General features: G+C 42.4%; 1 protein-coding gene across 3 annotated transcripts in view; it reads right to left on the bottom strand.

Annotated features, from left to right (window-relative positions):
* Nucleotides 1-752: 752 nt before the first annotated feature.
* Nucleotides 753-16610, bottom strand: part of LGI1 (leucine rich glioma inactivated 1) — a gene marked incomplete at both ends in the record, with an annotated part of 40344 nt that continues 24486 nt past the window's right edge. For 2 of the 3 annotated variants that reach the window (XM_080911660.1, XM_080911659.1), the window contains 4 exons: nucleotides 753-1714; nucleotides 5414-5578; nucleotides 5862-6031; nucleotides 9121-9192. In XM_080911660.1, the coding sequence (XP_080767786.1) occupies nucleotides 879-1714; nucleotides 5414-5578; nucleotides 5862-6031; nucleotides 9121-9192 (1243 nt within the window). The remainder of the gene's footprint in view (nucleotides 1715-5413; nucleotides 5579-5861; nucleotides 6032-9120; nucleotides 9193-16610) is intronic. The other variant, XM_080911661.1, reaches the window with a different exon arrangement.

Raw genomic sequence — 16610 nt, forward strand, 5'->3', positions numbered from 1 at the left:
ATGTCTAGAAGCAAAATGTCCTCTGACAGATAGAGAGGCCTCCAGAGCCAGCATATTGGTGGCAAAAGCTTTATTTAAAGTTACAATCTACCAGCTGTCAGGCAACTCTAGAGTTAGTTCTTTAAAAAGTGCCAGATCAGGGGCTACTCAATCCTAAATCTTAAATTTCTTCTATAAAATGGCTGAGTGGTATTTAGCCCAGGCTACCAGATAGGACAGGATGGTCTTCCTTCTCATTACAGGTTAGCCTTAAAATAATAAGCAGACTCTCTCCCTCTCGTTGAAGGGCACTACCCTTTCACCTTTAAGTGTCCCTAAAAGTCGTGACTTCTGAGATTTCAAAATCCACCGATAGACCCCAGATAAACATGTTTATAAATTATGGGAAATTAATTTCATCTGTTATCTCTACTCAGTATTCATACCTTAAATCCTCCATTCAAATATAATCCTAAGATATAAAATTATTTCCTTAACATACAATCAGCAAGAATCATACAGCTCTCATAAATAATTACCTTTGGGATATGAAAGAAAAATGTAAACATTTTATTTGGCAGTTGTTTCTGAACACGTGAATAAATAAATGGAAAAGTACATATGAATATTTCTTTTAGGAGTAACAGATACCATTAAACGCGTATTTACACATCTTCACTGCAAAGAACAGTTACATGATGAAACTTTGTCTTATAAAAGGTAACTTCCCACACCACTGGACTGGACAGTTAAGGATGGCGGTACTGGTAGTAATGGCTTCAGCAGTCTCCGTGTTGAAAGGTATTCATCTGCAAGTGTGATAAGAGTCATCATGCATTGAGTTCATCCAGGTCACGCACTGTAGAAAGTTTCCGATGGCAGCCATGGGATTTGGCGTCTCATGCGCTTAAGTCAACTATGACGTGTTTGTAAATCTGTGTGTTTCCCTTAAAACTGGAAGCAAAGAGAAAATTACGCTTATTAATGGACACGTGTGTGAACGATCTGGGCGCCTGAACATTTAATTCCTGGAACTTCACAAATTTGGCTTTCTCTGCATCCCAGTTGTACACTTGAGTAAAGGAGTAGTCGCTTCCGAGAATTGCATACTGGTAATTATTTATCTGCAGAGGCTGGAACACCATGGATCCTCGAGATGGCATCCTCTGAATGTCCTGGAAGGAGGAGCCGCCCCACTTCATGACTTTGGAGTCGCCAATGAATCTGGTCAAGCAAATGTACACATCACCTTTCACAGAGAAGTGCTTCACCGCGTATACGTCCTCCATGTTGGGGATGTCAGTTTGGTTAGTGAATAGCTGTGTTGCTTTGCTCCACTGGTAAATAACGGGGCGCTGAGAACTACTGGACAGGATTAAATGAGGTGTTCTGAGGGCCAATGGTGGTCTGGCTATTTCTAGGTATTCCACATCAGTATCCCTGTACCAGGCATGTAAGGATTGGTGGGAGTAGAAACCATTTCCGTTCCATTTGTAAATGGTAGTAAACCCAGCTTTGGAACTGTCAGCCACAACAAAGTACCAGTTGTCTTCAATCTTGAATGTTTCGATGTCATTGGGTTTTCGAATTTTGAGAACTTCAATATCTTGGATTTTTATGAATTTGTTTGCAAAGCCATCTCGCTTATAGATATGAGAGCCACCAAACAGCTGGGCCACAATGACATAGAGCTGAGTATCAATGACTATGGGCTTGCACACCACAGTGGACGTGCCTGAGGAAAAACAAATGAGATGTTAGATGCGTGGCTGCTCTCTTTAGAACATGCAAGCCAGTGGTTCTCAACCTATGGGTCATGAAAGAGAGGTCAACTAAACCTTACACAGGGGTTGCCTAAGACCATTGGAAAACACATATTTTATATTACGATTCATAACAATAGCAACGTCACAGTTATGAAGTAGCAAAGAAAATGATTTTATGTCTATGTGGTCATACATACAACATGAGGAACTGTATTAAAGGGTCACAGCATTAGGAAGGTTGAGAACCACTGATATAAATAAACAGGCTGGGGTTGGAAACTTCCACAGAAAACAGCCTCAAATGAGAGACTCCCTTGGTTTATTAGACAGGACCAATCTCCAAGGCTAAAGACGTACTGAGCTCGGGTCCTGGGCCTTGTTATGAACAATGACATTGTCATGTCACATCCAACCTGCTCTAGACAGTCAGGACACACATAAATGGCCAGAAAACTTCACTCCTACTCTTTGCAGCAAGTCTTGTTTTCCCTGACATGCCTGATTTAATTTCTCCTTTTGCAATGAAAAGCTGCCATTTATGAATACATGCTTTATGAAACCATTACATTGTTCCAATAACGTTGAGACAAATGCTACATTCCCTTTTCTTATCTTTGGGTGTGTGCACAAGAGCACTCATGTGCACACATGCGTACGTGTATCTGTTTGCTTTTTGGAACTGAATTGTGACCAGATTGGGATATCTCAGATTCACACATCTCCAACTTCTTCCTCTCAAATGTAACCGTGCCTGCTCATCTTTCTTTTTCTAGATGATCAAAGTCATCTGGACTCACAGGGGCTAAGTTCTGCTACCAAGAGACAGGGCTGTGATTCACACATGGGCCTATCAGAGTCTTTGGCTTATTTATTTACTTAGACAAGGTCTCACTTTGTAGCCCTGGTTCGCCTGCAAGTGTTTACCGTAAACCTTGTTGACTTGAAGCTTTAGGACACTGGCTGTAGGGGAAAAAGAAAAAGGCAAAGGAACCCTTGTGAAAAGGGAGAGGTCACTGCTCCTTAAAGTTGTTTAGGGGAAATAAAGGGCCTGCCAGTGACCTATGTTGGTGTCTGTTAGCTAAGCGTATGTCATTTATGTATACAGTGCTATCTCCTAGAAGGAGTTTAACACTTGGAAATCCAAAGACCTACAGAGCAAATCTACCCCAGACTTTTCTGACTCTATCTCTTGGGCTTTGAGGGAAGGAGTCCCGCAGGAAATCTTTCCACTAATTGAAAAAAAAAAATTGGGACTTGGGTGTGTCCCTCCCCCACATACAAGTGTGTACATGAGTATATGGTATATGCGCGCACACAGATGCGTGGGTGTGCACAGATACATGTGTGTATTGGGTGCACATGGAGCCCAGAGGTCAAACTCACATGTCATTTCTCCAGTGCTGCCATCTTGGTTTTGGAAATAGGGTCTCTCACTGGAACAAAGGGCTCCCTGATTAGGATGAATTGGCTCAGAGTCACAGGGATCCTTCTGTCTCTGCCTCTTCAAGGCGGGATTACAGGTGGACATGACCATGCCCATCTTTTTTCCTATGGGTCCTGGGGATCAGACTCAGATTCTCATACTGAAATAACAAACATGTTACCAACTAAGCTACCTCTCCTTCTCCTTCAGAACTAAAGTTACTGTGTAACCTACAGAGGATGACAACTTCTCTGGGATCAGTTTTCTTTCCTACACAGTAAGGGTTAGAATGTGTTAGGGAGGCCACCAGATTTCATCTCAGGTGCCCATGTTGATGAACAGAGTGATTGTTACTGCTTGGTGAGTTTGCGTTGAGAAGAATTGTGTGGCTACATATGTATTCTGCAAGAAACATGGTCACAGGCAGGCAGTGATGCCTGTCTGTGGTGGAGAGGCTGGCGACCATATCATGTTTTATTTGTGGTCTGCATGGTTTGAATATGTGCGAATCTCCAAGTTCGTATAGAAATGTAATCCCCAGTGGAACAGTTTGAAGATATGAGACTTCTAGGAAGTGATTAAATCGCAGCAATGGAGTCCTAATAAACGGACTTGAGAAAGTTGCTTTAACATCTTGGTCTTTCCTGTCGCCCTGTGCACCCGTAGAAAAGAGGCTATCTTTGAAGTAGTAAGTGAGTTCTAGTAGAAACTCTAGTTAGAAAACAAATGCTCTCAGAACTGTTTTGATTGATATTTTACAATTTTAAAAACTGTTGAAATGGGAACAAAACTTAAGAGATACACCACATGGAAACAAATGGATTTCTCATAATCTCTGATATATTTATAATTAATCTCCAAGAGGGAGAGATGACTTATAGATTTATGGGTCTACAAACCCCTTCTTGTTTCAAGGAATACATTAACATCCTATTGAAAATATCCAACAAAGTTGATCTAAAACAGTCTTATTACTTGATTCACTCACTTTCCATTCAAGCAGATTTAATTATAGTGATAACCATATTTTTGTATTCTTCTGTATCCTCATTTCTGTGTTTGTGTTCTTTCTTAGAGCTAGAAATAGGAAAAGATTTATCTCTACTTTCCTCTCTTTCCTTTTATTTTTTAAAGAAGCTTCCACTCTCCCCTGCTCGCCTGTGTGTGTGTATGTGTGTGTGTGTGTGTGTGTGTGTGTGATATTATTTGTACATATGTGCATCAAGAAGGCATTCATCTATGTGTGCAGGTGTGAAGGTCAGAGGTCAGTGTTGGGCATCTTCCTCAAATGCTTCACTGATTTGAAACGGGGGGGGGGGGGGTGTCTCACTCAACCCGGAGCTCACTGATTGGCTAGTCAGCCCTTAGGCTCTCCAGTGCAGAACCTACAGAGAGATGCCTGCCACTATGGCTTTTTACATGGGTGCGAGAGATCCAAGCTTAGTTCTTCATGTTTGTGCAGTGACTGCCCTACCTAGCAACCTTCTCCCTAGCCATACTCCTCTTGCTTTGGGTAAACACACAAAACAGTTTGTCGTTTGTTTGAAATAGGGTCTTATGTAGTTGAGCTCGGTCTCCTGATCCTGCCTGGCTCAGCCTTCCAAGAGATGGATCTCACATGAGTACCACCAGGCTCAGTTTATTTTATCTTATTTTAGAGTAAAGAACAATGAAGATACAGTGCAGATGATGGGTTTGTCTAGCCAAATAGTAGCAGAACCTAGATTAGAATTAATCACTGTGGTCCAGTGCTTTACTCTGCAGAAAACATATTCCCCCTTCTAGAGTATGCTCAGCACTATATAAACTTTCTTTTCTTTTCTATTTTTAAGGATTTATTTGTCTTATATGTCTGCATGCTCTATCTGCATATACACCTGCATGCCAGAAGAGGACATCAGAACTCCTTATAGATGGTCGAAAGTCACCATGTGGCTGCTGGGAATTGAACTCAGGACCTCTGGAAGAGCAGCCAGTGGCTCTTAACCACTGAGCCATCTCTCCTAAGTTTCTTAAATATATAATCACATTCCCTTACTAATAACCCTGTGAGTTAGATACTATTCTTATTTATAAGGAGAGGAACTTAAGATTAAGTTTAGCAGGTGATCTCAGGTCACTTAGTAAAGAGTTGGGGTTGGCACTAGTAAGACTAGTCAAAGTATTTCTTCATAAACTCCTCTGTTTCTGTTGTTCTAGGCAGTTTAATGTTCTAGTCGACATCATTAGGTTTTTTTTTTCATACCTGTAATGTTGTCATAATTCCGGAAGGTCTTCTCTACATGGTCCCATTCCAGGAAAATGCATTTTCCAGTAAAAGGCTGAGCAATGACGACATATTCGTCGTTCAGATAAGAAAAGGTATCTATGGACAGTGACTGATAAGGTAGGTCTTGGGACTTTGCAAATTCTGCAAAAATGGGAAAAAGAAGATGAATAAATGTAAGCTAAAACTAATACCTTGCTCCTTGGCTAGATTCCAAATACCCATAAGTCATATATTCATTTCAGACAAATAATAAAATGGCAATTCTGCAACTTTTAAGCATGTAGAGTTCTAAAGGTTCAGAATGTGTCCACACATTAAATTGCTCAAATGGTTCTTAACAAATTTAAAAAATCAATTTTTATACGTGAAAAAAAAGCAGCCTTTCAAATAATTTTTTGCTGTAAAATGGTTTTCAGCCCATTACCTGTAATGATACAATCAAAATCCTTGGGGGACAGGCTGTTGATCTTACGCTTCTTATATTCCGGGGGGCCTTCACAGTAGATGTCCTCCACGGTTGCATTGGTGTGGCCGAGCCATTCCACCAGCCATTTCAACTTACAGTCACAGTTAAATGAGTTCCCTCTTAGGTCCCTGAAACAGAAACTTCTTCTGCATTTGCAGTACATGGGTCCTGTCATGACCCACGCAGGACCTCAGCTCCAGCATTAACCCGCACATGCTCCTTATCCGTGCCAAACTTGACGGCTTATTAAGTTTGGGCTCAGAAGGTGATTGCAGAGCACCTTTAATGTCCACCCAGAACCTAGTAACCTGCTTTGTCTGGATTCAATGGTCTCTTAGACTAGAAGACTAAAGTCAGTGGAAATAGTGCATGAGTCATACACATAAGTTTTAATAGGGGCACTAAAGAAAGGCAAAAAGAAACAGTTATCATTTATTTTAAAGTTTTGTTTACTCTAATACATTCAAAAATTCCATCATCTAGAGGTGTAATCAATATAAGCATTATTCAGATAACCTATTGATTAATCAATACTCCATTCTCTCTCTCTCTCTCTCTCTCTCTCTCTCTCTCTCTCTCTCTCTCTCGCTCTCATCTTTGAGGTCTTCTGAGTAGTTTATGCTTACATCTCAATTTTGATGCTAAATTAGCATCAGAAGTAAAATGACCTATGTTTAGGGTTCATAAACTTTATAGTTCAAAAATGGATTCATATACCTATGTTGTTCCAAATGTAATTATTTTCTAATATAATAAAATGAGAAAGATGTGATTTAAATCTTTAAAAAATTAAAAATCTTGAGTGTAGCCACACATGCTTAGCCTATTAAAAAGTCAGGGCTCAGTTCCTTGTGGTGGGAGTCTGTAAACCCCACCCCTCAGATACCTAGCAACAATAGGTATACCCCACCTCTCAGTTACCTGGCAATAGCCAGGTATGCTCCACCCCAGTGACCTGACACTATAAAAGGGGCTGCTTGCCCCCTCCTCTCTCTCTTGTTCTCTCTCCTCTCTTGTTCTCTTGCTCTCTTGCTCTTGCTCCCCCCTTTACCCCTTCTCCCCCCTTTTCCTCCACATGGTCATGGCCGGCCTCTACTCCTCTACTTCTCTACCCCCCCCCCGCCTCTACTACCCTCTTAACTCTCCCATGACCTGAATAAACTCTATTCTGTACTATACTGTCTCATGACTGGTCCCTCAGGGGAAGGGATTCCCTACATGGGACCCCCACATCTCCCTTGCCCCCAGGTCTCGACGCACCTCCATGGGCCATATCTCCCCCAGTCTCTTCATCCTTTTCCTAACTTTTGTGTCTGGTGACTTTTAACAACACCTTGGGCATAAATAAACAAGTAAGTAAATAGATAAATGTAAAACATAAAGTGCAGTGCCTCATTTGTACCAGCACCATGGCTCTGAGTTTCCAGACCTTACTGGGTCTAGAAGACAGCATGTGGTGATTGCTGTATGATATTTAATTAAAGCCAGTGAGCCACTGGCTTTTCTTCTTCAGAGACATAGTTAATCCTGTTCCTATTCTGTGGTCGACAAATTCCAGTTTAATAAGAAATGACTTCAGCATAGCAGAATTAATGCACACATAATACCTAGAGCGGCCTGTGCCTGTGGTAAGCTATATGGCCGAATTTAAGTTTCCACTCATGGCCTGGGCTCACCCAGCTCTCTGTTTATTTGCTTCTGTGCTGGCTTTCCACTTCTTCCCTGGACACACAGAATTCATAAGATAGGAGCTTCCCATTCTCTATGCAACACATAGATCATTTTAAACACAAAAGCATTTAACTATTTCTTAAAGTCTATGTTCATTAAAAGAAGAAAAAAAAAAAGCCAACCGGAAATCCTCTAAAAGAGAAGTTATCATGAATCCATGTACTTCTAAAATGATTCTTGATTTGGCTCAAACCCTGAGAGTCTCAGGGGAGTCTGAGCCAATTTTTAAGTGTTACATTGACACAGGATGGGAAGGAAGCCCGCCATGAACTATATTCCAAGTAAGCCATGGGGCATCGTCTAACTTTCAAAACATTCTCAGAGTGACCTCATCCCAAGAGTGCCGGCCCTTCCCAAGAGTAACTGATCTGTCAGCTCTCTCAAAGAGGTTTCTTGGTTCTGGCACTTGCTTGGAAATAAACCAGTTTTCAGGAATTGGGAAAGCAGGCATGAGCGAGGAGCTGGGGTCGACTGCAAAGAACAAAGAAAGGTTTTCATTAGCTTCTTGATTTGAAGCTAAATTCTGAGCTTAGAAGGAAATTAACTCAGAGTTTGTTGTTATTAGAAAAAGCTGCTTTGGAGATATGGTTATTGATATATTCTTTCTCTCTGTGTACATGTATTATTATATTTACTTTATTGGTTCCATCGTGGTACATTTATATTTATTTAATTTCCTCTCTCTATAGTCTTTAGCAAAGTAAACGATAGTAAAAAATGCTCTCACACATCTTCTCATTTGTCCCCTATATTCTACTTTATTTATACTGTGCTCTATGACATGTAAATGCTCTGCTAATGTTCTGGAAGACATTTAAGGAGACTAAATTGCTTTTGGGAGGATTGAGCATATAGACTTTGCTTTGCATACAGAAAAATATACAAATTCCTTGCAAAGATCTTTCACTCTGAGGCTTAAAAGTCAAAGTCTCAAAGCTCTTTTGTTTGAAAAGGGGTCAAAAGTAATTAAGTTCATTCCCTTCCCGGGGCTTAAGCCAAATTCCTGGGGATTAAGCCTAGAGTTGTTGTTCAGGCTAATGAGAGAAAAGGCAAGCTCCTCTCCCTTCCCCCACTTCCTGCTCCATTTCTGCTGCCTGACCAACCCATGGGTGTAACCTTTCATCTTACTCTGTCAGTTTCTCAGACTCCTTTACGTTTTTTCTTTGTAGCCCTACTTCCTGGACTTCATGAGAAAAAAAGAGATCTTGAAATTGTTGTGAGGTCTCTTCTCTCCAGGCTCTCCCACTGACCCTTATGATTGCCCCTAAAGATAGGCACACACTTGGTCAGAGTAATGCCTGGGTACTGTGTATTCAGAGTTTCCCATGCTAAATCACAAAGGAGTTTAATGTAGTCTGTGTAGATTCAAGAGTGATGTCAATGAAAACATTCTAATTTTAATGCCAATTAAAAATACTAATCATCAATATCAGGTCTCATTAATTATTTTAAATTAATTAGTTAGTGATTTCTTAGGTCCTCTTACACATTTGTTAAAGAATCCAGGCCTTTGAAAATGTCTTTCGGGAGTGTCTGGAGATTGTTGTTCGCAAGACTCCTAGGAAAAGAAAAAACAAAAACAAACAAAAGGTGATACAAAAATGTAGTGAAAAATTCAATAAATGATAAAGCTTACTTATAAGTTCTTTTAAAAATCATTTTCAATCTGATAAATTGTTGGGATTCAAACCCAAGACAAGCAGTTGAGGTTCATATAGCATAACAAAGTGGACCTGGTCTCCAGGTTCTCCCAGCATCCCTCAGTCCCTTCTTGGCGTACCCCACCCTCTACTTCCCAGTCCAGGCGCTGGGCTTCCCCTACCCAAGAGGCTCTTTTCTATCTATTGGTCCTACTTCTCTCCTTGGTTACTTTTCTCTTTCTTCTCCCCCTCCTCATGGTGACTTCTCTGGCCTTGCTCCTTGGGACCAGTGAACTGGCCTGAGAAAGGTTTCCCAACAGACCTGCCTTTATATACACTCTAATCTGGCTTGAATTGGCTCATTTCACACAAGGAAAAATGACTTATCAATTATAAATGTAGTACTTTTATTTTCCCAAGACACTACTCAAATTTCTGTTGTTGAATTTTCAACTTGTGATCTCTTTGCTTCAATATCCACTTAGCATTGACGCAACACTTGATATGTCTTGATATCAACTTGAGGCAATAGCAACAGTGAAGCATCAGCAGAATGATGCTTGGGTTTCCCTCTTAGAATTCATCATCTGAGACTCCTACTCAGTGGTCCAGCCTAGAAGATGCTTCCCAAGCGATGCCTGACTACACTGGATAATAATGTCCACCTCCAAATGCCCTTTCTCTTCTGGCTGGGACTTTGACGTCCTTCCTTCCCTGTGTGCTTTCTTCTTTCTGAACTATGTTCCCTTGTTTCTGGTTTTCCATCTTGGCAAAAAGCTTTTTCACTAATGTCCATCCATCCTCTTTAATTATTCCTTTTTTTCTGACTCTTACCCTGTCATCACAGAATTACTTTCTTTCTTTCCCTAGTCACTGCTCCGCAAATGACTAGAATGAGTCTGATAATGGTTACCAACCAGAAGCTAGTGCTGATAGAGACAAGGTAAGAGAAATGTATACACATCACAGGAAAAGGGACATGAGTGATCAAGTTCTGGAGAGGGCACAAGATACTGACACTTAAGGGGTTTTGCTAGCACATTTGATTTATTCTCACAGTGACATTTAAGTCTAGAGCAGAAGAGCCTCTCGTTGGTCTCAAAAGCCCTTAAAAATTTCTGTCGATTTTCTTTCAAAATATTTGCCTAGGTTCTATCTCTTTTACTTCCTCTACTTAAATATGGGATTTTTCACATTGAAGCATTCCTGATTTTTTTTTTTTAGAACTTATTTTAAAGTTCATTATGCTGTTGGTTAGTTTTAGAAATCACTACTAGATGTCAAAACTTTTTTTTTTCAGTGAGCCATGGAATGTAGGAATGGGATACGAATTAACATTTTGGTCTCCATGACAATGGGTTTAGTAATGAAGGGCGTGGCTTTGCAGTCAGTCTGAGCTGGGTGGAAATCAGGACGTCACCACTTTGTAGCTGGATGACGTCTGTTCTGCATCCTCTCTAACGGTCATACCGCTCTGGTATTGAATATCTACCAAGAGACCATGTGCTAGAGGCTTGGTCCTAAGCCTCTGTTGTGTTGTTGGGAAATGGTAGAAATTTTAAGAAGTGGAACCTCGTGGGAGATCCCCCGGGCTGTGTCCTCAAAAGAACACCTTATGCTTGCTGGTTAGGGTTGGTTAACTTGACCGTAGCCAGAGGCATCAGAGAGGAGAGAACCTCAATTGAGAAAATGCTTCTATCCGATTGGCCTGTAGGCAGGCTTGTGGAACATTTTTTTGATGGATGATTGATGTGGAAAGGCTCAGCCCACTGTGAGCATCGCCATCCCTGGGCAGGTGCTTCTGGGGTGTGTCAGAAAGATGCGGAACAAGCCAGTAAGCAGCTGGCTGGCTTCTGCTTCAGTTTGTTTGTTTGTTTTTCCCACAATGGAAAGGAAACTAATTTATTCTTTATTTATATTTTATTAGATATTCTCTGTATTTACATTTCAAATGTTATTCTGCTTCAGTGCTTGCCTTCAGGTTTCTCCTTTGGCTTCCCTCAAGAGACTGCAATTCAGGATATGTAGGCCAAACCAACCCTTTCTTCCTCAAGTCGTTTTGGGTGGTGGTGTTTATCACAGCAATAGAAAAGTAACAAACACACAGTTTTCTAATTGTTAAGACTCGAACTCCTCCCTCCGCACATTCCCACCAGGCTATGCTACCGTGGGCTCGGACCAAGCGTGGACTGAAACTTCTCTAGGTGGAAGCAACAGCGTCTCATCTCAGGTATTGTTAGCAAAAGAAAAATGAAAAAGAAAACAAGATAGCCTAGGATAATATTTAGCACCAAGATTGCTCTTTAAAACTCGGGGGCAGGGAGAAGATAGAGGGGGAGGGCAAGAGAAAGGGTGAAGGCTCCTAAGTGCATATTGTCCAGGAAGCAATTTTTGAAAACTAAACTGCGTGAATGTACTGTCATGGCGGTCCACATACAGCAGCAATAATGAACAATGTGAAGGTTAGTTACAGAAGATGGGACAAAGGCTTTCCTGTCTGCTCAGCCTTGGACTGGCTTTCAGATAGCCTCCCCAGGTCTCTGGGAAGCCCCAGAGCCATCGGTTTAGACCGATTTAGATGAGCAGAACACAGGCAGAGAGGTGTGAACCGAGACTCACCATGGAACCAAAGCTGGCAGGGTCTGGGAATAGCTCTATGGCTAATGGAACGGGTTCTGAGAAAGAGCATCTTCTAAAACAACTTGAATGGTAAGTGGAGAGAAAAACACACCATGGGCTCAGGAGGGGATCGGCAAACCGGTAAGCTCCAGCTGGGTTAGAGAACTACCCAAGGGCCAGTTAAGGGTGTTTAACAATTCCCAAATGAGGAGAAAGTGGAAATGTTAGCATTCTGGTGCATAAGCAAGCATCTGCCTTTGTCTGTACCTGTGAGGAATTGGAAACAACTCACATCTCTTCTAATAAGGGATTATGTAAATAAACAATGGCTCACAATTAACACAGACTATCTCATAGATTTACAAAGAGGGGCCATCCCAGTGCACTATAAAATGCCTACATGAAAATAACTGGAGAAGAGTATGTACAGCATAGACTCCAGGAAGGGAGAGGATGTAGGTCTGTAGATGTGTAAAGCAAGGTCTAGGGAGAGACCTACAAATGATTGATTGAGAGTCCTGTGCCCTGATAGAGCTAGCAGTGAAGAGGGCTTAGGGCCTCCTGGATCGACCACAGGCACCTGGGGGCTTCAGAGAGACTCTCCACGGACTGGAGACACCTAGGGCATCAGGCCAGGGCTACCAAGGGGAAAAAGTTCTCAGCTTGCTCAACATTTTATTACCCGAAAGGGTGAAGAGAAGGAGATCTGGGGCCTAATATTTAGCTGGGACAACTGCAGAGAGAACACTGTTTGCTTTAAGCTTAGGCTTCCTGGCAGTTGTCAGGATTATCTGACCCTGTATTCCATCTCAAGTTCTCCAGTCTGTACACATTTTCCGTGCATGCCCCACTCCCCACAGCCTGACAGCGAGCTTCACGGAGAACCAGGTTCACATGATTCTCTTACTTGGTCTCTTCATTGGGACACTCTGATAAGAGCCAGAGTTAAAATCAGAGCCAGGCTTTCATACTAACCATGAGAATTATTCCTAGGAGTAAGAGTTAGAAAAATCTGTAGTGTAGAAGAGAAAGGGGTCTGGGGACAGAGGGGACCTTCAGAGGTGTCAGTTGTCTTTCAGCTGGGATGAGCAGGGAACAGTAGGTTGACCCAAACCTGCCTCCATCAGAGTCACTGTAAGACTCTCCAGATCAGCTCCAGAGTGCAGTGCAAACTGGTGTGCGCAGGGAATGGGGGGGGGGGCAGGCCTGAGCTCTGGCAGGTTTCTATGAAAACAGTTTCTCTAGGGTCAGAATGATCTCCAAGTCCTAATCCTGCTCCTAAATCACATCACCCCCCACCCCCGTGAAAGGCTTACGGCTCCATCTTTAACAACAGTTGGCTGATTCTGGCAGCAGTGCTTTAAGCCACGTGCTTAGGAGTCATTGCCTCTGACAAGGTATTTCTGGGAAGTCTAGAGACATGGAGTATCAGGTGAGAGGCCAAGGAAAGCATTTCCTCACTGCTAGCTGCTCCTCAGATTGTTCTGCTTTGAGAGCCATCAGCATATACCTCGAAATGAATAAAGAATGTGGAAAGGCAGGCAGGACAGGAGAGAGTCAGGGAAGGAGGGAGGGAGAGAGGCAGGCAGGGGCAGAGGGACAGGGATGGAGGGAGGGGGCAGCTTGGCAAAGAGGGAAAAGGGGATGGAGGGAGAGAGAGGGGCAGGGAAGGAAGGAGGGAGGGGCAGGGAGTCTGGAGTGGGTGAGAGGAAGCTCGCTTATCTAGACATAGGAAAGAGCAGATGACATTTTTCCAGGATTCAGTTATGTGGGTTTATCCCCAAAGACATTAATTAAAATTAAACCATATCCTAGAGATACTGCCACCAACACCAAACCCAGGCTGATTTCCCACCCTTAATACCATTAGCATAGGATTTGGGGAGGATTACACTCTTTTATGAGCTTAAAGGTGAAAATCTTACTCAAACCATGGCAGCATATTTAACGTTAAGATCTGAATAGTTGGTATAGATTTGAATTTTTCAAACGAGCAAGTCTTTTATTTTTTAAATTTGGAATGAAAGAATAGCTTATGGGCAATAACAAGCACTTTTCTAAACACCCTCATAGATTTCTGATAATACTAAGCGACTCTTTCTCCCTTCAGTAACATGTAACTGTCACCATGGCTGTGGCCCCATGGAGCCAGGACTGTGCACAGGTATGTGGAGGTATTAGAGGGTAAGCGGCTGCAGTCTGTCTGCTGTGGGATAGCTGCTGGGTGCTGAACACTTTGAGGGGCAGGGAACAGGGGTAGTAAGAATGATTACAATAACTCAAATGCAATCCCTGTGTTCCAAATAGGTTAAGAAGTCTTCATTTGAGCCTTCATGTTGACAGGTTTATGAAGATGTATGGTATAGTGGATAAATGGGAATTTCTGCTACTAGCCCGCCTAGCTTCAAAGCCTGAGGAAGTTCATTAGTCCTCCTGTTTCCAGATTACTCATAGGTAAGAGTAAGTGTTGGCCATCTGTAAACTTATGGTGAGGGCTGAGGGGGCAGCTTGGAAAGCAAACTGCTTGCCTAGGATGTAGATAAATTACTAGGATGCTTGGTGCTTGACTAGCATACACAAATCCCTAAGTTCAAGTCCCAGCACAGCACTAACCAGTCATGGTGACATACACCCTTAATCCCATAACTTGGGAGAAGGAAGATGGGAAGGTTCAAGGTTTTCCTTGGCTACATAGTGACTTTAAGCCCAGCTACGGGCACATAAGCCCCCTTGTCTTGAAAAGAAAGAAAGAAAGAAAGAAAGAAAGAAAGAAAGAAGGAAGGAAGGAAGGAAGGAAGGAAGGAAAGAAAGAAAGAAAGAAAGAGAAAGAGAGAGAGAGAAAGAAAGAAAGAAAGGAAGGAAGGAAGGAAGGAAGGAAGAAAGAAAGAAAGAAAGAAAGAGAAAGAAAAAAAGAAAAGAGTTGGAAACCAATTGATCTCAGAGTATCACTGATGCTCTTGGCCAAAGTTGCTCAGTGGAAAAGACAGTGAGAAACACTACAGTAGGTACTGGGGTCAACCAGCACTTCTCAGGTATGAGCAATTAAGAGAAAAGGAGTCCCCAATGTTCAGTGATGAGGGCTATTAAATTCCAGTTAATTTACCTATCACTGTTAATAATGAGTTCATCTTCACTGACAGTGAGGCAAGCAAGGTACTTGGGAACACCTGGCTCTCAAGCTTGTCTGGAGATTAAATGAGAGAACAGCTGCACAGTGGTAAGCAAGCATCCACAGGAAGAAGCTAACGTGTCAGTCCTAGATCAAGGTTGCAAGTGCCACAGTGCCCTTGTGCCCTCTCTGCATTTTGTATCAAACCAGAATATCAGCGTGTGAAGCTGCAGGCCCCTAGAGACACAAGCTCAAGTTGAGGATGGTTGCAGGGGGTGGGAGCACCCCAGATGGCTGTGGGTGTTGCTTTCTTAGCAGCACAGTTCCATGGCACTGAAACAAATGTGCTGTCTGATCCAGCCTAGTTTGCCCATAGTGGCGATTTTCCAGTAGGTTCCATTGCCACAATCAAAGGTTTTCTCAGGCAAACCATGAGAACACTATGGCAGATGGAATGATGGGATAGCTGCCTTTCAGAGTGCCTGACCCTGGCCAGTTAGCCTCAAGGCAACTAGGTGTTCAGTGGGGACAATGACCCAGGTTATCTGAGCCCTGGGCTGTAGGTGCACTCTGAGGTGAAGCCATACTTTCAGGAACCCCTATTGGCCCTGGAATTGTCACTATGGGGAAACTGGGGGATGATGAGGGCGTTTGTAAAAGCAGGTCCATAGGATGGGGAGATGGTGGTCTCAGCCATGGACATCCACAGTGCTGTGTGCTTTTTTTCCTAACTCTGTGTCTTGGTACACAACAAACAGTCACTACAGATCCCTTGCCACAAGATGCCGTATGCTCTCTTAGAATTCAGCCAATAAGAAGGCCATCACCAGAAGTGAGCCACTCCCCAGTGTCCTACCCTCAAACCTTTCCAAACTGTGGGCTGAATCCTCCAGTGTTAATTAGCATAATAAAAGTATGCCTATATAATATTAGGACACCCAGAACAAAGCAATTCAGAAAGCATCTCAATGCTTTTATAGGGGCTGAATTACAAGAGTATGCTATTATGCCTGGCTATTTTTAAAAATGTACTTGCTGGGGCTAGAACACGGGATGCCAGGCACATAAGGCAAGCTACTGAGTGAGTTATCTATAGCGGCTTTCAAATTGTCTGTAAATGCCCTTTAGGAAGTAAACCTAGCAAGGCAAACACATAACATGATAAAAGTTCAATGTTTCTTTAGGAATGGATCTAGTCTTTGCGGCCGATTTAATATCAGGCTAGAGTGGAATGAGTTTGTTCAAAAAGTGTTTATCCAACTCTACCTCCCTGACTTTGGAGAATGGGAATAAGGGCGGGACTCTTGTCTTCAGGATCTCTTTTAATTTTTCTTTTCAACTATTCATTACATTTATTTGTGTGTTTGAGTGTGTGTTTGTGTGTGTGTGTGTGTGTGTGTGTGTGTGTGTGTGTAAACAACACAGTATATGTGTGGAGGTTGGAGGATAATTTACAAAGAGTTGGTTGGTATCTCCTTCTATCATGTGGGTCCTAAGATCCAACTCAGGTTATCTTGGCAGCAAGCACTTTCCTCTACCAAGGCATCTTTCTGACACCAAGATCCCTCTCTTCTCTGGTCATTTTCTGAAGTGAGTAACAGGAGCCAT

The sequence above is a fragment of the Micromys minutus genome (assembly GCF_963924665.1).
Source record: "Micromys minutus genome assembly, chromosome: 2".
NCBI lineage: Eukaryota > Metazoa > Chordata > Mammalia > Rodentia > Muridae > Micromys > Micromys minutus.